Source organism: Schistocerca serialis, chromosome 7 (genome assembly GCF_023864345.2).
Source record: "Schistocerca serialis cubense isolate TAMUIC-IGC-003099 chromosome 7, iqSchSeri2.2, whole genome shotgun sequence".
Lineage (NCBI taxonomy): Eukaryota > Metazoa > Arthropoda > Insecta > Orthoptera > Acrididae > Schistocerca > Schistocerca serialis.
The window spans coordinates 258303565-258325901 of record NC_064644.1 but is presented as its reverse complement, the minus strand read 5'-3'; the positions used below and the strand labels follow the sequence as shown (position 1 = coordinate 258325901).

The following is a 22337-nucleotide window of genomic DNA, read 5'->3' as shown; positions in this document are numbered from 1 at the left end:
TGTTGGAGTAGCGAACTATTACCTACACATTGTAAGTAGATTAACTAGAGATTAACAAGGCTTTGGGGTTAGCAATGATTTTATTTTTTACTATAATTTGATTAGTGATATTGAGTGCGGTTCTGAGGGTGAACTGGACATATAAACTAGGCAGCAGTGATGCACCGGTACAGAGGGCATAACTTCTGCTGGTCGCAACTGCAGCTGATTCAGAATTCGATCATTTCCATCAAGATGCATTCTGCGTTGTAAGAGAGTCCTTTCTACTGTTTGACCGGTCAATCTCGCATGAATACTCTAGAGAGACGTCACAAAAGCGGTCCAGCGCGTTAGAAGAAGTCAGTGTCTGGCTACATACAAGCAAGCAACTTGCCCAAAACTGCGCAAACGAGCACACTTAGGATGGCTATGAGAAGTACAGCCATCTGAGCAATCGATCGTTTTCTTTGAAATCTGAGGTATTAAATAACATTCACACAGCAAGAGCTCTGTCTCAGAGAGACCCAACTTCTTCTATGCTGGTATGCAGTTCGTCGTCTATGCCCATATGCTGTTCTCTTAGCTAGTGGTTCATGTGAACAAAGAGATGAAAATCAGAGGGAGCCAAGTCCGTGCTGTATGGTGGGGGATTAAAACACTTCCCATTGAAAACACTGCAGGAGCGTATTTGCTGCAGCTGCAGTGTGGCGGAGCATTGTCGTGAAGAACGACAGTGGCTGATGACATCCCTTCGCTTATTCTGAGTTGCCCTTTGTAGACAACTTTCTCAAGTCACCTGAGCCACTCGCTGATCAAGATCATCACTTAACCGTCGCTTCCTTTCCCGACCGACTGCATTGTTATCCTTTGCATGCCATGCTTCATAGATCTTAAACCATTGCCTCAGTTTGCTGTCATGCATGACCGTTACATTATTTAGGCTACATGAAATTAATGCCCCTCAGTATGAAGATATCGAATGACAGCATGTATTTTACTCTAGGCAGTAAACATCGATGTTTTGGGCATCTTTAAGTACGCACTGTGCCAACAGTCTTGCAGCAGTGGTAACACCGGTCAAAGTCAAATCACCGAAGTAAAGCACTGTCGGGATTGGCTAGCACTTCGATGGGTCGCTGTCCGGGTCTGCCGAGTGCTGTTGGCAAGTGGGATGCACTCACCACTCGTGAGGCCGATTGAGCACCAGCGGTCACGAAAACTGTCAACGGCCAGGAGAGAGGTGTGCTGACCACATGGCCCTTCGTATCCGCTCACGGTGAAGCCTAAGGGCTGAGGATGACACGGCGGCCGGTCGGTACCGTTGGGCCTTCAATGCCTATTCGGACGGTGTTTAGTTTTGTAAGTACTCAGTCTACTCTCAGAGCTGAAAATTGCGACGTGAAGCGATCGACGGCGATACTAAAGACACCGTGCAACACTTATGCACAAAGCTTCATCAGATTTACTCTGTTTTTTTAATTTACTCTGCAACTGAACCCTGAAAAAAATGTAAATAGTGATGGCGCTATAAGACTCCCTTGTGGAACTACCGAAATTACCTTTAGATCAATCCATTTTGTCTCGTAACAAGAGACGCTACGAACCACGTAGGCAGTCTCCATCACACTTGTAGCAGCGCTCAAATACTTTTTCTCCCTTTTGTCTCACTTATCTGTGGCCAGTTGCACAGACCCTTATGTAATAAACCGCCATCCTTATTGCAGTATAGATTTTCCCTCAACAGTAGAATGAACTGGCGCAGCGCTCGTAATTTCGGCTGTTAAAAGTTCACTTGCCTAATAGTAGTCTCCTCATATACTGAAACAGGCAGTAAAGAAGATAAGCTTAATGCATCTACATTTTCACGAACGTAGCTACTCTGAAATTCACTCGTAAATGTTTGGCAGAGGCTTCACAGAAACACTCTCAGACTATTTCTCGACCGTCCCACTCTCGATTAGCACGTGGGAAAAATAATTTCTCATGGAATTTGCATAATTTTCTTCAACCCCTGTACGTTCCGCAAGGAAGAGAATGTAATGACGAAGCAAAAACCGCACAAGAACACAATTCTTTCGAGTTATCAGTCTTCTGACTGGTTTTATGCAGCCAGCCACAAATTCCTCTCTTGTGTCAAGCTTTTTATCTCAGAGTAGCACTTGTAACCTAAATCCTCAATTATTTGCTGGATGCATTCCAGTCTCTGTCTTCCTCTACAGTTTTTATCCTCTACAGCTCTCTCTAGTACCATGGAAGTCATCCGCTAATGTTTTAACAGATGTCGTATCATCCTGTCTCTTCTTCTCGTCTGTGTTTTCCATATACTCCTTTCCTCGCCTATTCTGCACAGAACCTCTTCATTCCTTCCCTATCAGTCCACTAATTTTCAACATTCTTCTGTAGCACCACATCTCAAATGCTTCGATTCTCTTCGTTTTCAGTTTCTACATAATCCAGGTTTCACTACCATACTATGCCGTGCTCCAAAGGTGCATTCTCGGAAATTTCTCCCTCGAATTAAGACCTATGTTTAATACCAATTTACTTCTCTTGATCAAGAATTCTCTTTTTGGCAATGCTAGTCTGTTTTTTATGTCCTCCTTTCTCTGTCCGTCATGGGTTATTTTGCCGTCTAGTTCGCAGAATTCCTTAACTACATCTACTTCGAAATCACTAATTCTGGTATTAAGTTACTCCTTGTTCTCATTTCTGTTACTTCTCATTACTTTCGTTTTTCTTCGATTTACACTCAAACCATATTCTGTACTTATTAGACTCTTCAAGAGATTCTGCAGTTCTACTTCACTTTCACAGAGGATAGCAGTGTCATCAGCGAATCTTATCATTTATATCCTTTCACCTTGAGTTATGTTGTAGAATACTTATTCCCGGTCGATAAATCCTATGAGCGTTTCTTGGTTTATCTTCGGTCTTTCTGCCATTATCAACCGCAGTATCAGAATTGCCTCTCTGTTGTTACCTTTACCTTTCCCGAAGCCAAACTAATCGTCATCTAACAGATTCTCAATTTTCTTACATACTTTTGTGTTAAACTTACTATTGACAGAGTATATGAAAGTAAGGGGAGTAGCATGTGGCGGCTTGTTACGAGAGCTTCAGGTAACATTGTGCATCATCGATTCAGGTACTCACACTGACGACAGCCGTAATGATGATGTGGAACAGTTTTGTCTCGTGCTGAGGAACAACAAAAGACACATTATGCAAAGTTACTGTTTCTCACTAAAACCATTAAGTCCCCCATATTAACTATAAACAAGGACGATCTGGACTTGAGGGACTGCTGAAGGGGCGCACGACTTTCTGCCAACAACTAAACACAGGCAGATACATAGTTGATTTGAAAACATTTTTCCACACAAACGATATATTATTTAGCATTTGCTGCCACCCCCCTACGCCATCAGAAATTATAATTGCCTTTCATTGGGCTTTTGGTAAAACCTTTAAAAATAAAAAAATCCAGCAGCAATGTTTTTGGAAACGGGTTGTTTTTAGGGTTCCGCACCTCAATTGGTACACGGGAACAGTTATACATTGAAGCGCCAAAGAAACTGGTATAGGCATGCGTATTCAGACAGGCAGAATACGGCGCGGAGGTCGGCAATGTCTGTGAAAGACAACAAGTGTCTGGCGCAGTAGTCAGATCGGTTACTGCTACTACATTGGCAGGTTGTCAACATTTAAGTGAACTTGAACGTGGTGTTATAGTCGGCGCACGATTGATGGGACACTGCATCTCCGAGGTAGTGATAAAGTGGGGATTTTCCCGTACGACCATTTCGTGGGTGTAGCGTGAATATCAAGAATCCGGTAAAACATCAAATTTCCGACATCGCTGGGCCGGAAAAAGATCCTGCAAGAACGGGAGCAACAAAGACCGAAGAGAATCGTTCAACAGAAGGGCAACCCTTCCGTATAATGCTGCAGATTTCACTGCTGGGCCATCAGCAAGACGTCCATGGCGAACCATTCAACGAAACATCATTGATATGGGCTTTCAGAGCCGAAGGCCCACTCGTGTACCCTTGATGACTGCACGATACGAAGTTTTACGCCTCACCTGGGCCCGTCAACACCGACATTGGAATTTTTATGACTGGAAACATGTTACCTGGTCGGACGAGTCTCGTTTAAAATTGTATCGAGCGGATGGACGTGTACGGGTATGAAGACAACCTCATGAATACACGGACCCTGCATGTCAGCAGGGGACTGTTAAAGTTGGTGGAGGCTCTGTAATGCTGTGAGGCGTATACAGTTGGAAGTGATATGGGACCCCTGATACGTCTAGATACGACTCTGACAGGTGACACGTAAGTAAGCATCCTGTCTGGTCATATGCATCTATTCATGTCCATTGTGCACTCCGACGCACTTGGACAATTCCAACAGGACAATGCGACACATCACATGTCCAAAGTTGCTACAGAGTGGCTCCAGAAACACTCTACTGCGTTTAAACACTTCCGCTGGCCACAAGACTCCCAAGACATGAACGTTGTTGAGTATATCTGGGGTGCCTTGCAACGTGCCGGTCAGAAGAGATCTTCACCCCCCTCGTACTCTTACGGATTTATGGACAGCCCTGCAGGATTTAGGGTGGCAATTCCCTGTAGCACTACCTAAGTCATTGGTCGAGTCCATGTCACGTCGTATTGTGGCACTTCTGCGTGCTCGCGTGGGCCCTACACGATATTAGGCTGGAGTACCGGTTTCTTTGGCTCTTCAGTATACGGTCACTTTGTTATCTGTCTGTCCCACAATTGAGACAGATTTTTGAAAGGAATGGGTAGAGTTATCAGGCTCAAATTTATGTCAGGTAGTAAGGTTCCTTGGCAACGTAAAAAACTGAAACTTCTAAATCAGTTCAATACGGCCACGTATGTCACGCATTTCAATACTCGCTGACTCCATCATCAAAATCTTTAGATGAAATGGCGGTACAGCATGTGCCTGGAAACCCCGAAGTCGCGAGATGGACTCTCGGTCAGACCACAGAATTTTCACTCTTCTTTTTAATCCAGCCTTCACCTCTCACCGATGTGACAAGTCCCCAGAAACAACCCTTTGTTCGGATTCCACGTTAAACTCCGTGCCCCCTTTCTCCAGCTGGACAAAGGGGGTAAGTTAGGGACATGCAGGTCGCCGTCCAATTCAAAGACTTGCACCAGCCCACTGAGCCACACGAAATTATTATTATTATTATTATTATTATTATTACAAGGGCTATTCGGAAAAGTAAGTTCCGATTAGTCGCGAAATGAAAACCATTGTGAAAATCCGATGAAGCTTTGCACAGACGTGCTGGGCAGTTTCTCTAGTATGTTCGTCGATCGCATCACGTCACTCTTTTTAGTTCTGAGCGCACAGTGAGCATGTAAAGATGCCTAGAAAATAGTGTCTCCCGCCAACTGCGAGAGTCCGGTGAGAAATTTCGCCTGAAGCTATGTAGCCCAAATGACATAACTGCCATGCGTTTCCTTTTTCCCTGCAGGGGCAATGAAGAAGCTAGTGCAGCGTTTTTGATTAGGAAGTGTTTGATCCCCACTATACAGCCGATAACTGGCTCTCTCTGAGTTTCATTACTGCACACATGAACCACTGACTATTAAGAGAACGTTTTGGCACAGACAACAAACTGCAGTCCAGCGCAGAAAATTGGCGGAAAGCACAGGTGGTTGCTTTCTATGATGAGGGTATTGGAAAATTGATAGGATGCTAGGAGAAACGTCTACGTCGCAGCGGCGACTATGTTTAGCGTACTCGGAAAGGTATGTCCGATTTGGCGCGAAATGGAAACCAGTGTGGAAATCCGATGGAACTTTGAACAGATGTGTTGGGCAGTGTCTTTAGTGTGCCTGTCGAACGCTTTACATCGCTCTTTTCGGTTCAGAGCGCAAAGTGATCAAGTAGAAATTCCTAAAAAAACAGTGTCTCCCACCAAGTATGTAGATCTGGTGAGAGATTTCGCCTGAAGCTATAAAGCCCAGAAAACATAAATGTCATGCGTTTCTTTCTTCAAGGCATTCTCAGCCGCATTCTGCAGGGGCAATGAAGACGCTGTTGCAGTGTTTTCGATGGGAAGTGTTTGATCACCCACAATACAGCCCTTAAATGCCTCCCTCCGATGTTCATCTCTAACACAGGAAACGCTGGCTACAAAGACAACGTTTTGGCACGAACAACGAAAGGCAGACCAGCGTAGAGAATTGGCAGAAAGAACAGCCGTCTACTTTCTGTAACGAGGATACTGGAAAGTTTGTACAACGCTACAACAAATGTCTAAATAGGAGCGGCGACTATTTAGAGAGGCAGCTGGAAGGTGTGGCTAACTGTTGCGAATAAAAAATTTTTGATTTTCACTGTGGTTTCCTTTTCGCGACCGATCGGACCTTACTTTCCGAACAGTCTCGTAGATAAGTAGCTGGAAGTTGTAGCTAACCATTAAAAATAAGACATTTTTGATTTTCACAGTGTTTTCTATTTAGAGGTCGATCGGAACTTACTTTCCGAATACCCGTTGTATTATCATTTATCTAGATATATTATTAAGTGTGTACAGAATTAAGAGTGCGAGTTGTTCTCATACTTGTTCGATTTTTTTTATTATTTTCTTAAATAAGTATTACTTAGACATATCTTAACAGAAATAAATTTATGAATCTTATTACAGAGCTAAATATTAAAATACGAAACAAGTTATTTTCGTTTTAGGTAATTTACGGGATCTTCAAAAGCTTTTCGTGAAAGCAGAATGAATCTATCTTGCTCACCTCTGATGTACCTCTCACCACGGTGTCCCAAGCAGCCAGTTGTGTCTTAAGCCGTCCTTCAGTCACTATGTTTACACTGAGCTCCGAAAACAGCATTTAGTAAACCGATTTCACACTACTGCTTCTGATTCATCAAATTAATTATTTTATTTTATGAATTTTGCAGTCCTACACGTTTATTGTATGAAAGGGGTCTTTTAAACCCTGTAGCAAACCAGTTGTCTTTCCGATACTTTATTTATATTTTACTAATAACAGTTATCTGTTTGGGACTTCTGCACTCTTTGTTGAGAGATCAAAAGCACTGTAAAAGTTGCATTCCCGTACAACACTCCGATACCGAATCTGGAAATGTGGTTCTAACTGCCAGATTTCCGCTTCCGCAACTAGCTTTCGCGTAAAGCACAACCGCTTTTGAAACGTGCTTCGGTTGTCAGATTACGTCTTGTTTCCAAAAATTTTCGGCTTATCTGGGCGGCTTGACTTTTTGTACAGCGAAGGAGAAGCAGAAATATCTGCTTGAATGGAAACAGTCATTGTGATGACTAAATCAGAAACGGAAACAGTTGTTCTCCAGATGGCTTATTCGACCGGTTTAGCGAGACCGCTTCGGACCTTAACATGTAAAGTCGACAGCGAGTAATGGTTTCCAAAATTCGGTTTCCGCTACTGGAAGTTGTGTCGCGTATAAAAGCAGTGAATCTAACTCCACACATGTTCACAGATATGGCGGTGGTGTAAAACTTTCTTTTCTTTGTTTTTTGAAGGTTATTTTAACCCTTGGATGCATAACAGGGGCCCTTTAGTAACGGCAACCTTTCATTCTCTCAATAAATTGACTTAAAATTTATTTATTTTGGTTGACGTCCTGTATAATCCTTGGAAATACACTGACTTTCTTTGTTTCTTGCAAGTCAAATTATTTTATTCCAGGAATTTTGTTGTTCCACCCGTGTAGTTCATTATAGGAGCCTTTTAGACCCTAGCAAACCAGTTGCCTTTGCGAGACTTTATTAATTTTTATCAGAATGACGTGTTAAAGTAGCTGTTTTAGTTACAACCGTTATCAGTTTGGCACTATTACTCCTTGTTGAGAGGTCAGAATCTGTAAAAGTTGCAATTGAAGGAAAGTGTATTTCTCAGTGGCAAAAGATTTTTAGATGGATTTTGTCTCATAAACAGAATAAGTAGTCTTCTAAGGCCCTACGTGAAGCGAAGACTGGAGAATTAGATGACACAGAGTACAGAATCGGTGATTTCCTTATCGGTCATGATGGAACTCACTAGGATAAATCACTGCAACCAATGACCAGAATAAGCCGGCCGCGATTTTACCGAGCGGTTCTAGGCGCTACAGTCCGGAACCGCGTGACTGCTACGGTCGCAGGTTCGAATCCTGCCTCGGGCATGGATGTGTGTGATGTCCTTAGGTTAGTTAGGTTTAAGTAGTTCCAAGTTCTAGGGGACTGATGACCTCAGATGTTAAGTCCCATAGTGCTCAGAGCCATTTGAACCAATGACCAGAATACGAGTACACAGTGTGGCGAAAATTTTTCTTTCTCCAGTAAGAGGTAGTGCCACTAAACAAAAAGGAATGTTAACTAGGAATGAAGCCTCCGTGACCTGAGAATTTTTATAATCGTGACTTTCATCTTAAAGGACAATTTGACAGTTGTACGTTGTGTGGCCAAAAACAGCAGACGTGTCATGTTTCTCTGTCTCCGCAGAACAGCTTCAATGCAGATGAAAAACATAAAACCAACATTATTCTATAATGAATGAACATCAGTAGTTGATTCTTTTGACCAGAAAGCGTATTACATACATTTGGAAGAAACAATCATGAAGATGACATTTTGTTTTATGGAGAAACGTATTGGATATAGTAGATACAGTAGCAATAAATACCTCATGCCTGTTTTCACAGTAGCATACCAACTACACGGAAGGCAGGTCTGAAAAAACGGAACTTTTCTCGTATAGACAGGAGAATCAACAAGTCACGTTTTCAAAATAAAGTTCTACGAGGTACGGCCCGTTATGCAGCCAACAGACAAAGATTGCGACAGCTGGAAGGTCACTAAAAGGAAGATGCCTTATGTGTTCCCGTCGATAAGGCAGAAAAGTGGTCAGTCATTCAGCAAATGCACGAAAAACCTATTCAAAGAACGTACTGAAATTATTTATGAAGACTATTGCTTTTAATGAGCGAATAAGCTTGTGTGGATGAGTAAAAGTGACAGTTATTTATTCAACTGTGGAAAATAACGACATAAATAGCTGACAAAACTGGCATTCTCCGGATGTTCATTTTGCTAGTATTCTATTAGAAATGAAAACAAAAAAGAAACTGTATTCATAGTAAAGTATCAAAATTTTCATTACCATGTACCCGCGAAAACGCCTTTAAAATTATCAAACAGTCAAACAAAGAAATACGTGTAATGTACAAATGAGTAAGTACAGTACCCAAGTTAAGAAACATGATCCCGGACATTTTTTGTATGCTGGGCGCAGTTGCTTTGCGAGTCTACAAAGCGATTTTGTAAACGTCTCTATGGCAACTCCTCTACATAGCTCTACATCCAGTAATTGTTTCCGTCCACAGCCATTTGCGCTTCGCTATCAAAACCGCTACTACGTATCAGAAATTTCCCTAATTTGACTCAACTGTACGAGAGCCTTAATAAAAAAGAATAAATTTATTAAAACTTCATGGACGATGGGGCAACTTTTTACGCATCCCAGTGTTTATGATGTCATATCTCCTGCGATCTTGGTGTCACACAGTGATATAATTTCGTAGGTACATTCAGCGGCATATGTGGATACTGTTTGCCAAATGTGCTCAGAATAGAGTTAATAGAAAAGAAGTAATAAATTTATACGTCAAGCATGATGCGGCAGTTTTTCACGCTCTGTGTTTACGATGTCGTACCTCCTGAACTATGTGTGTTAGCACGATGTAATTTTGTATGTGCATTCAGCGGCATACATAGATTCTGTCTGAGAAATTTATTGCGAATACACTTAGTAGCACAGAAATAATAAATTTAACATTTCCTTCAATTTAATTTTATACATATTTTGTAGCCTCAAAGTTGATCGTATAAATACACTGGAAGTAAGAATTAAAAAAGCCTTTAGTCACAATTTTTCGTGTCTTATTAAATACACAATGCATTTCGGACCCTGTGGGTCCATCATCAGTACATGATTTACTTTTGCTCTTGAGAGAGATGAAATGCATGTTCTTATCAGGAAACAGTCTCATGTTATGTTACGATTTTCGTAAGTAAATGCGGAAGATATGTGCGAAACAATGGAAAAATAAGTAGTGTAAACTTATCAAACATTCCTAGAAAATAAATTAAAAACGCTTTTCTTATATTATGAGATAAGTCTACACTGTTTATTTTTCCACTATTTCGCACATACAGGGTGTTTCAAAAATGACCGGTATATTTGAAACGGCAATAAAAACTAAACGAGCAGCGATAGAAATACACCGTTTGTTGCAATATGCTTGGGACAACAGTACATTTTCAGGCAGACAAACTTTCGAAATTACAGTAGTTACAATTTTCAACAACAGATGGCGCTGCAAGTGATGTGAAAGGTATAGAAGACAACGCAGTCTGTGGGTGCGCCATTCTGTACGTCGTCTTTCTGCTGTAAGCGTGTGCTGTTCACAACGTGCAAGTGTGCTGTAGACAACATGGTTTATTCCTTAGAACAGAGGATTTTTCTGGTGTTGGAATTCCACCGCCTAGAACACAGTGTTGTTGTTGCAACAAGACGACGTTTTCAACGGAGGTTTAATGTAACCAAAGGACCGAAAAGCGATACAATAAAGGATCTGTTTGAAAAACTTCAACGGACTGGGAACGTGACGGATGAACTTGCTGTAAAGGCAGGGCGACCGCGTACGGCAACCACAGAGGGCAACGCGCAGCTAGTGCAGCAGGTGATCCAACAGCGGCCTCGGGTTTCCGTTCGCCGTGTTGCAGCTGCGGTCCAAATGACAACAACGTCCACGTATCGTCTCATGCGCCAGAGTTTACACCTCTATCCATACAAAATTCAAACGCGGCAACCCCTCAGCTACCATTGCTGCACGAGAGACATTCGCTAACGATATAGTGCACAGTATTGATGACGGCGATATGCATGTGGGCAGCATTTGGTTTACTGACGAAGCTTATTTTTACCTGGACGGCTTCGTCAATAAACAGAACTGGCGCATATGGGGAACCGAAAAGCCCCATGTTGCAGTCCCTGTATCTTCCGCGTTTGACTTACGAAAATCATAGCCTAAAAATCAAACTTTTTCATGACAAGAACATGCATTTCATCTCACTCAAGAGCAAAAATAAATCATGTACTACACTAAAGAGCTGAAGAAACTTGTACACCTTCCTCATATCATGAAGGGCCCCCGCGAGCACGCAGAGTGCAGTAACACGAGGTGGCATGGACTCGAGTAACGTCTGAAGTAGTGCTGGTGGGAACTGACACCATGACTCCTGCAGGGCAGTCCATAAAACCGTTAGAGTTCAAGGGGTTGGAGGTCTCTCCTGAGCAGCACGTTGCAAGGGATCACAGATAAACACAATAATGTTCATGTCTCGGGAGTTTGGTGACCAGCGGAAGTGTTTAAACTAAGATGAGTGTTCCTGGAGCCCCTCTGTAGCGATTCCGGACGTGAGGGGTCTCACATTATCCTGCTGGAATTGCCCAAGTCTCGTCGGAATGCACAATGGACATGAATGGATGCAGGTGATCAGACAGGATGCTTACGTACGTGTCACCTGTCAGATATGTATCTAGACGTTTCAGGGGTCCCATATCACTCCAACTACACACGCCCCACACCATTACAGAACCTCCATCAGCCTGGACAGCCCCCTGCCGACATGCAGGGTTCACGAATTCATGAGGTTGTCTCCATACCCGTGCACGTCCATCTGCTCGATACAATCTGAAACGGGACTCATCCGACCAGGCAATATACTTTCAGTCATCAACAGTCCAATGTCGGTGTTGACGGGCGCAGGCGAGGTGTAAGGCTTTGTCATAAAGGGTACACGAGTGGGCCTTCGGCTCCGAAAGCTCATATCGATGATGGTTCGGACGCTAACACTTGTTGATTGTTCAGTATTGAAATCTGCAACAATTTGCGGAAGGGTTGCACTTCTGTCACGTTGAACGATGCTCTTCAGTCGTCGTTGATCCCGTTCTTGCAGGATCTTTTTTCCAGCCGCAGCCATATCGGAGATTTGATGTGTTATCGGATTCCTGATATCCCTGCTTCATTGCTTCCTCGGAGTTGCTGTGTGCGCTGACTATAACAGCAAGTTCAAACTCATTTAAATCTTGATAACCCGCTATTGTAGTAGCAGTAACCGATCTAACAACTGCGCCAGACATTTGTTGTCTTATGTAGACGTTGCCCACCGGAGCGCCGTATGCTGGCTGTTTACATGTTCCTATTACACAAGCTGAGACACGTTATCAGTAAAAATCTGCTAATCTCCACATACTTTGCTTTTTTCCGTTCACAACTGCAATACGGTGCACTTCTTTGGGGTAACTCAGTGGGTTCAAGTACCATCTTCAAGTGGCAGAGGAAAGCAGTCAGGTGCATTTTAGGACTAGCACCAAGACAAAGTTTCAAAAATCATTTTAAAGAACTAAAGATAATGACACTACTTAGTATATACATTTATAATTGTTTAATATACGCTAAACAGAACGTAAAGAACTTTAATTTAAGATCTTAAGTGCATGTTCATAATACTCGAAATAATAGTAACATAGACCTACCATACACAAGGCTGACATTAACATAAAAGAGCCATAAACACCTTAGCTTGAATATAACAAACTCGAAAGGGCTGTGAGCGAACTACCGATGAATAACTTTAAGCAAACAATAGAAGTGTGGCCCAAATGTAAACCACATTACTCACTTGATAAGTTTCTAAACAGTTACACAAAAGAGATATGCTACATGAAACAAAAAACTGCCGTATAAATTATACCTATATGTTTGTGACAGTAATGTACCGACAAAGACTTTTTAAAAACGGTGCAAATGGCTCTGAGCACTATGGGACTTAACATCTGAGGTCATCAGTCCGCTAGAACTTAGAACTACTTAAACCTAACTAACCTAAGGACATCACACACATTCATGCCCGAGGCAGGATTCGAACCTGCGACCGCAGCAGCCGCGCGGTTCCGGACCGAAGCGCCTAGAACCGCTCGGCCACAACGGCCGGCTAAAGACTTTTTACATGGATATGAAAGATGTACCATGAATAATCTTGATACTATTGTATATTTAACTGTTATGGTTTATTATTATTATTATTATTATTATTATTATTACCATTGTGAATGAATAATTGTTGTATTATCCATATTACTTTAGCATGTATATCTGCTTGCCCTCCACAGGCACAATTATGTACAATAATAATTATTGTAATTTAAAAAAAAATGTATTGAACACACTGACGATGCGAATTGTATGGAAAACATACTGAAAACCAAATAAAGATTCTATTCTATTCTGTTCTATTTGAATACGCATGCCTATACCAGTTCCTTTGGCGCTTCAGTGTAAGTCGATTTACACTTGATAATGGAAATACATCGTCTATTTAATAAAACATGAAAATTTGTGATTGAAGGTGTTTTTCAAGTCACACTTCAGGTGTATTTCCTTCAATACCTACATTTAGTACTTGTTTTAAGGTAGGGCTCTTACAGACACCTCTCATGCATCCCAGAGTTTAACTAGTGTAGTTGCGAGCGGCTGCAGCGAGCGAGTACTGACCGTCAAGGTCCCAGGCTCCCTCGACCTGATAGGCGGCGGTGGCGGCGCCGAAGATGAAGTCGTCCGGGAAGCGGTTGCGCGGCCTGTCGGCGCGCTGGCCGCGGCGCTGGGGGCCGTCCGCCTCCGCCTCCAGCACGTGGCCCTGCTGCGCGTGGTAGGCCGCCACCCGGCTGTACATGGCGCGCGGCTGCAGCTACAGCTGCGAACACGCGGGACAGAGGATTCCTTCAGACGGGCAGTGCGGCACGTGGGGACGTTCCCGTCAGGAGGCGACCTTGTCCCCCCAGCGGTTAAGCTGGCGCTCAGCTGTGCGCATAGCAGCAACGACGCTCATAAAAGATAACCTCTACCTGGCGATGAGTCACGCCACCTTCAGCAAGCGGCGCCGCTCTGAACGACAAAGCTGTCGCGACTTGCATAACTCTCAGCAGCTGTGACGAGCACTCAGTCAACAGAGGCTGTGCTTCTGTTCCCTTCAGAGACTGGTTTGATGCAAAGTAGGGGATTGGATTGGATTTTTTGGGGGAAGAGACCAAACAGCGAGGTCATCGGTCTCATCGGATTAGGGAAGGGCGAGGAAGGAAGTCGGCCGTGCCCTTTCAAAGGAACCATCCCGGCATTTGCCTGGAGCGATTTAGGGAAATCACGGAAAACCTAAATCAGGATGGCCGGACGCGGGATTGAACCCTCGTCCTCCCGAATGCGAATCCAGTGTGCTAACCACTGCGCCACCTCGCTCTGTGATAAGTAGGTTACTGGCGGAAGTGAAAGTGTGAGCGTAGCTCTGAAGCGGAATCTGGATACCTCAGTAAGCACAGCAGTAGCTTGAGAAACGCACAGGTTCCGGCTTCGAGCTCACTGGCTTAAATTGACAGTAAGTTTCATATCACTGCAGACTCCACTGCAGAGTCAATGGCTCATTTTGGTTTGATGTACGTCCACATTCTTGTCTGTAGTCCTCGATCTCCCTCCATAAGGTTACCCCCTTCTCTCTATTACCAAATTGACTATCCCTTGATGCCTCAGTGTACAGAGTGGTCCAAGTATCTCACGAAATAAGCATCAAAATGGCTCTGAGCACTATGGAACTTAACTTCTGAGGTAATCAGTCCCCTAGAGCTTAGAACTACTTAAACCTAACTAACCTAAAAACATCACGCACATCCAAGCCCAAGGCAGGATTCGAACCTGCAACCGTAGCGGTCGCGCGATTCCAGACTGTAACGTTTAGAACCGCTCGGCCACCCCGGCCGGCCGAAATAAGCATCAAACGAAAAAACTACAAAGAACGAAACTAGTCTAGCTTGAAGGGGGAAAACACATCTCGCTATGATTGGCCCGCTAGATGGCGCTGCCATAGATCAAACGGATATCAACTGCGTTTTTTTAAAATAGAAACTCCCATTTTTTAATATTAATTCTTGTAGTACGTAAAGAAATATGAATGTTTTAACTGGACCACGTTTTTCGCTTTCTGATAGAGGGCGCTGTAATAGTCACAAACGTATAAGTACGTGGTATCACGTAACATTCCGCCAGTGCGGACGGTATTTGCTTCGTCACACATTACTCGTGTTAAAATTGACCGTTTTCCAATTGCGGGAAAGGTCGATATCGTGCTGATGTATGGCTATTGTGATCAAAATGCCCAACGGGCGTGTGCTATGTATCCTGCTCGGTATCCTGGACGACATCATCCAAGTGTCCGGACCGTTCACCGGACAGTTACGTTATTTAAGGAAACAGGAAGTGTTCAGCCACATGTGAAACGTCAACCACGACCTAAAACAAATGATGATGCCCAAGTAGCTGTTTTAGCTGCTGTCGCGGCTAATCCGCACATCAGTAGCAGACAAATAGCGTGAGAATCGGGAATCTCTAAAACGCCGGTGTTGAGAATGCTGGGGACTGATGACCACAGATGTTAAGTCCCATAGTGCTCAGAGCCATTTTTTTGAGGATGCTACATCAACATCGATTGCACCTGTATCATATTTCTATGCACCAGGAATTGCATGGCGACGAATTTGAACGTCGTGTACAGTTCTGCCACTGGGCACAAGAGAAATTACGGGGCGATGACAGATTTCTTGCACGCGTCCTATTTAACGACGAAGCGTCATTCACCAACAGCGGTAATGTAAACCGGCATAATATGCACTATTGGGCAACGGAAAATCCACGATGACTACGACAAGTGGAACATCAGCGACCATGGCGGGTCAATGTATGGTGCGGCATTATGGGAGGAAGGATAACTGGCCACCATTTTATCGATGGCAATCTAAATGGTGCAACGTATGCTGATTTCCTACGTAATGTTCTACCAATGTTACTACAAGATGTTTCGCTGCATGACAGAATGGAGATGTACTTCCAACATGATGGATGTCCGACACATAGCTCGCGTGCGGTTGAGGCGGTATTGAATAGCATATTTCATGACAGGTGGATTGGTTGTAGAAACCATGGCCCGCACATTCACACAAGCCGATATCCCGGGATTTCTTTCTGTGGGGAAAGTTGAAGGATATTTGCTGTCGTGATCCACCGACAACGCCTCACAACATGCGTCAGCGCATTGTCAATGCATGTGCGAACATTACGGAAGGCGATCTACTCGCTCTTGAGATGAATGTCGTTACACGTATTGCCAAATGCATTGAGGTTGACGGACATAATTTTCAGCATTTATTCTACAGGTAATCACGCTGAAACAGCATGCGTTCTCAGAAATGATAAGTTCACAGTGGTACATGCTTCACATTGAAACAACCAAAATAAATTGTTCAAACGGTCCTACGTTCTGTATTTTAATTTAAAAAACCTACCTGTTACCAACTGTTCGTCTAATATTGTGCGCCATATGTTTGTGACTATTATTGCGCCATCTATCACATAGCGAAAAAAAGTGGTCCAACTAAAACATTGACATTTCTTTACGTACTACACGAATATGTAATAAACAGTGGGGGTTCCTATTTTAAAAAACGCAGTTGATATGCGTTTGACCTATGGTAGCGCCATCTAGCAGGCCAACCATAGCGCCATCTGGTTTCCCCCTTCAAGCTGGACAAGTTTCGTACTTTGTAGTTTTTTCGTTTGACGCTTACTTCGTGAGATATTTGGCCCGGTCACGATCAATAGACTACCATGTATATACTATAAACTGATCCCTTCTTTTAGTCAAGTTGTGCCTTGAATTTCCTTACTTCCCACATCAGTAGAGCATGTATTCAATAGTTATCCAATCTACACATCTAATCTTCAGCATATTCCAGTGGGATCACATTTCAAAAGCTACTATTATCTACTCGCCTGAAATGTTTATAATCAGCGTTTCACTTTCGATCAAGCCCACACGCCGAACAAACAATTTCATAAAATTATTCCTAACACTTCATTTTATATTCTATGTTAACAAATCTATCTTTTTATATTTTTCCTGTTATTTTCAGTAAATTTTTCACATCCTCTCTACGTCTGTTTATCTGTCTATCGCTTGAGCGTTGTCCCGTAGTTACGCAAGGGCAGCCATCGGTAATCGTATTTGACATGTTAATGTTTAAGGGGTGGCCAGATGCCCTTCCTGGCGCCACCCCGTACCCCCTGGGACGGAATTAGTTTACCCCAACTGTCTGCGTCGAGTGTAATCAATGGAATAGTGCGAAAGTGTTCAGATGTCTGCGAGCCGTGTAACTGAGGTGTAACTTGGAGACCAGACTGGTATTCACCTAGTGGGATGTGGAAAACCGCCTAAAAACCACATCCGCCGGGCGGATACGATCCGGGGCCGACGCGCATACCCGAGTCCACAAAGCAGCGCGTTAGCACTCTCGGCTACCCTGGTGGGTCTGTACTCTCTACATCTGTCACTGTCAGTTATTTTGTGGACCAATTCGTAATCTGATTCCCTCATCATTGCCTGATTTAATTCAACTGTATTCCAACACTCTTGCTTTCCTTTAGTTGATAATCTTATATCCTCTTTCAAGGCACTCTACATTCCTTTCAACTGATCTGGTAGGATTGAAACGTCATCATCAAGCCTGCAAGCTTTTACTTTCTCTCCCAAAATTTTATGTCCCTGTCCAAATTTCTTCTTAGTTTCCTCAGTATACACTTGGGATAGCCTACAGTGCTATATCTCTCCCTTCTTAACCACTTCTTCCCCTTTATTTTTTTCGTCATTTAAAAAAGGGTATTCTAGTCATCATTACCAAAAGACCCCTCCAAATCCTCCCATAAATTAATCCTGTAGGACGTACACAATACTGTGTTTTTCATTTATTATTCTGTTGTTCTACTAAGATCACTTAACAAATCACAGATCAGGTGAAACCGATTTTTATTGTAAGCAGTTGAAAACTTTAAGGAGTTAATGCTCTGTCTTTGGTATTATCCAGAGATCACGGTGCCACACCAAAGTCGGCAGCACATATCGATACCACAGACGTTAGCGAGATCTCACAGCAATCTGCTACGACCTACGGGAAGTGCTCCTGAAGGCCACACCTAGCCCTCAGCACAACAGCGCCCTCGGATCAGGTATCAATACAGAGCTGAGCATGGAAGCGATCTGTCCCCACTTTGTGACGTCAGATACAGCAGCGAATGTCATCGAACAGAACAGTGACAGTTGTTAAGGTTTTTGATGAAAAGTACTTTTGTAAATACAGCCTTTTATACATCAAGGGAACAGTTTGTTAATAGGTCCATCAAGTGATTCTTTGTTAGTCAATGACAGTCGTAAATTATACAACAATCCTATAGCAAAGAACTGTGTCAGGTACAACTTTTATTCATTTATGTAATAAAGTGTACTCATATTTCACGTGTTTTAGTTTCCCCTTCACCCAGAGCAATCAAAAAACCCACAGTTATGGCTGCACGAAAATAGGTTCGTCTCGTCACAACACTGTCAAGTGAGTATTGGAATTCCGAGAGTTTTTAAGAGATCTTTGCCTGATTTGCAGTTACTTTACACAAGATTGTTACTTCTGAGTCTGCCGATCTACTTGGTTCCTCCGATGCTAGGCAGCATACCGGGCCACAAGTTTCCTCCAGAGAACTCGATCAGTTGCCAGGTTTTCAGTTTCACTGACGATCCTCTGCAAAAGTTCATTTCCAGGCTTTACGATGTCTCCCTCTACTTCCGCATCCATAACATTGATTATTTGTGGATTCTTCCACTTTTCATGTGTAGAACATGTCACACAAGTTTCAGTCTCCTTTCAGCAACGACGTTTTGCAGGCTGCATAGACCACTTCTTGTCGGCACTTCATCATCTGAAACGCGGCCGCGACAGCCGATCTTCAAAATTCGCCTCAAGCATCATTGGTGAAAAAAGAGCTTATGTGCATATTTTGCTGACATTTTCCATAGTTTACACCCCTATACGGCCATGGGTAAAGTGATGGAGGAGTACAGTAGAAGCTTTGTGGGCACAGTAGTCAGCTGGATCCCATTCGTTGGAAGAAAACAGAAGCTTTCCCAGTTTTGCCGGTGATGTGTGCGTCTACGTACCCGTTATTACAGATGAGACTGCCGACATATGGAAATCGGGCAACATCTTGTATTTCCTTTTGTTGGAATGAAATCAGAGTAGATAAATTTTCACTTGTTATGGACTTTGTTTTTATTTTATCACTATTCATTTTTAGCCCTATCGAACTTGCCATTCTGTTCAGCTTGATAGTCATTAGTTGTAACATTGTGTGGATTTTGCCACAAGAACGTCAACACCAAATTAAGATCCGTTAGCCTGGGTTTCTTATGCAAACGTATGTGAGTGTTGGAGTTGTCCGGGGTTGTCCTCATTATGAAATCTACCATTAATGTGAAAAGGAATGGTGACTAAATGCTTCCTTGTCTGACGCCTGTCAGAATACTAAAGAAAGAGTTGTTCTCTTCTTCCGTTCTTATACAGCAACTTTACAGGTTTTTAAAGACGTCAGTGTGATGTTCAAGAATTTCACACAAACTTGCAATGTTCTACAATGATTCTCGGTGTATTATGTCAAATGCTTTTTTTTTAATCAACGAAGTCAAGGTACAATGAACAGTTAAATTCTAAAATTATTGCATGTACTGTTCTATTGTGTTTCGCCGAACAAACATTTATTCGGAGCAGGATCTCCCACTTCGAAAGCCATCCTGTTCTTATCGTAGTCGTCATTGGCTTCTAGTATCCTTTACAGAAGAAAGAGCCAAAATTCTTTACGTGCCACCAACAGAAACGCGATACCTCTCCAATCTGTACATTCGGTTATATTTCCTTTCTTCGGTAATTTAACAATGACGTCACGCCTCCGGTCTTCTGGACCTTGGCTTGTTTGTCAACAAATATTTCAACAGTTTATAATGTGGTGAATTAAGTCCTGACTTCCATATTTCTGAATTTTGGTTGAGACTTCATCCAAACCAGCTGCGTTATTGTTTTGCTGTGCACACCTCTCCTTACGTGATATCACCTGCAGAACAAATACTTTATTTATATTTATGTGCACTGCTGCAGAAGTTAATTTCACACGACGACAGGGAGTGAAAATAGGCAAAATAAGTTACGGCTGCTGTTTATATCAACAGAGTAAGAGATATAAAAGGAGTCTAATCCATAAGAATGACCTTCCCCGGAAAAGTTGAAACGTCTCTGCGAAGTAATTTCATAAGACGCTCGTCGAATTCGGTACAACTTATTCACTTTACTACCTGATTTTAGCTCAGTTCATGAACTCTTCCAGAAAGACTGAGCACGCAAGTAAGGCCTATTCAATATTATATGTGTGTTTTAATGTGGGGTTTCGGCTTTGTTTTGTGGGAAACGCTGAGTTGGTCATCGTCTGCTGGGAGCAGACGATGTTGCTTCTCGTTCAAAGGAGAGCACAAGATGACCAACTTAGGTTTCCAGTACCTGAACAGAGACGTTTACCCATCTTAGTCGAACGCTGTATCGAAGGCTGTTTTTGTGTGTGAGGTTGCTGACGGAGGGCTACCCCTCTGGTAACTTCCGCTGCACGGGGAGCTGGGTATTCTCGAAAGAGAAAGCGGCACTCTTCGGTGAGCGCTTGGTGAGTACGGATCGTAGCTCTTAAGGGGGGTTTCAGGTGATAGGAAGCAGGTTTAGTTAGGACTTCATTATGTTTAACTGTTGAAATACTTAAGAACTTCAGCTTAACTGAAGCGTTTGAAGCGAGTTATTTTTCCGAATGTGCCATAATTATATTGCTTTAAATAGGTGATTTTTGGGTGTTTGAGTTAAAAGTGCGGAAGTACATTTTGAACAACGATGAAGTAGAATTACAAACGGTAAATCTGATTAGGAAAATCTGGGTAGGATCACTTCAACTGTACGTGAGTGTAATACTGTGTCGAAGCGAGTATGATTTTTAATGATTTTAATCTTATATTTTGTGGAAATTGCTTTTGTCTTTGTGTGTGGATTTTGTGCCACGTGTTTGGTAATCAGTGACCCTTCTGGTCCACCACGACAATGCAATAGGCTTTATTTTAACAGTTTGCTTGTTTAATGAGCTATAATTTCTGCAAGAATATACGCTTTCTACAAAGCAGAACAACAGTTTGATTCGGAATGCACCACGTGCTCTAATTCGGCCGTTTGCAAGCAGCAGACGCAGTTAGTATTTTGAATAATTATCGCACAACCTCGTGCATTGGTTAAACCTCTGTCCAGAATAGTGCATGCGTGAATCGTAATGCGAATCTCACTGAGATATTTTTGTGGTATGAATGCAAAGGAGATGATAGTATAATTGTCTCCCACCCCCGTTTTCTGTGTTTCTTCTTGCTGTAGTTAAATTGTGCTCTGTTACATTCTCACGTAATTCTTACTCAAATATTTCTACTCAGGCACCAGTTATGTGTAGTTAGGATGTGCAACCAATTACTTAGATACAATAAATAATCTACGTGAAAGGTAAATTCAGTGGTGTTGATCTTACCCACTTACTCCGATTTCCAATCCTGAATTAATGGTTCAAATGGCTCTGAGCACTATGGGACTTAACTTCTGAGGTCATCAGTCCCCTAGAACTTAAAACTAGTTAAACCTAACTAACCTAAGGACCTCACACACATCCATGCCCGAGGCAGGATTCGAACCTGCGATCGTAGCGGTCGCGCGGTTCCAGACTGTAGCGCCTAGAACCGCTTGGCTACTCCGGCCGGCTCCTGAATTAATCAAGTTGCTTCATGCACGACATGGAGTGCTATTTATCTGCCTACTTAAAGAAATTTGCATACTTGTAATTAAATTATTAAAGTAATTAAACTAATAATTTTCCAGCTTCGGGTTTTTTTTTTTTTTTTTTTTTTCTAAATGGTTAGGAAGGGCTTGGGGTGGTGGCGACCCTAAATTTCTACATTTTTATCATTATTTGTATGAGAGAAGCAGCTAGAAATGCGAGATAACGAATATGGCTCGATGAGAAAGGTCGTAAAGATAGTAATACGTTACAAAGTGTACTAGCCAATATTACACTCTAAGGGGGGAAAAAAGGCGACACACCACGAAGCAGTTATCCGAATGTGACAAGAATCGGTAGATATAACTTACATGTACAGACGAGCAAATGATTACAGTTTCAGAAAACCGAATGATTTATTCGAGAGAAAGAGCTTGACAACTTGAGCAAGTGAATAACGTATCGGTCCACCTCTGGCCCTTATGCAAGCAGTTATTCGGCTCGACAGAGTT

At 42.7% G+C, this 22337-nt stretch overlaps 1 protein-coding gene across 1 annotated transcript in view; it reads right to left on the bottom strand.

The window, feature by feature from the left end:
- Positions 1 to 22337, bottom strand: part of LOC126412279 (myrosinase 1-like) — a 205987-nt gene that overhangs the window by 105049 nt on the left and 78601 nt on the right. The window contains exon 2 of the mRNA XM_050081789.1: positions 13621 to 13819. Within this exon, the coding sequence (XP_049937746.1) occupies positions 13621 to 13798 (178 nt within the window). The 5' untranslated portion in view covers positions 13799 to 13819. The remainder of the gene's footprint in view (positions 1 to 13620; positions 13820 to 22337) is intronic.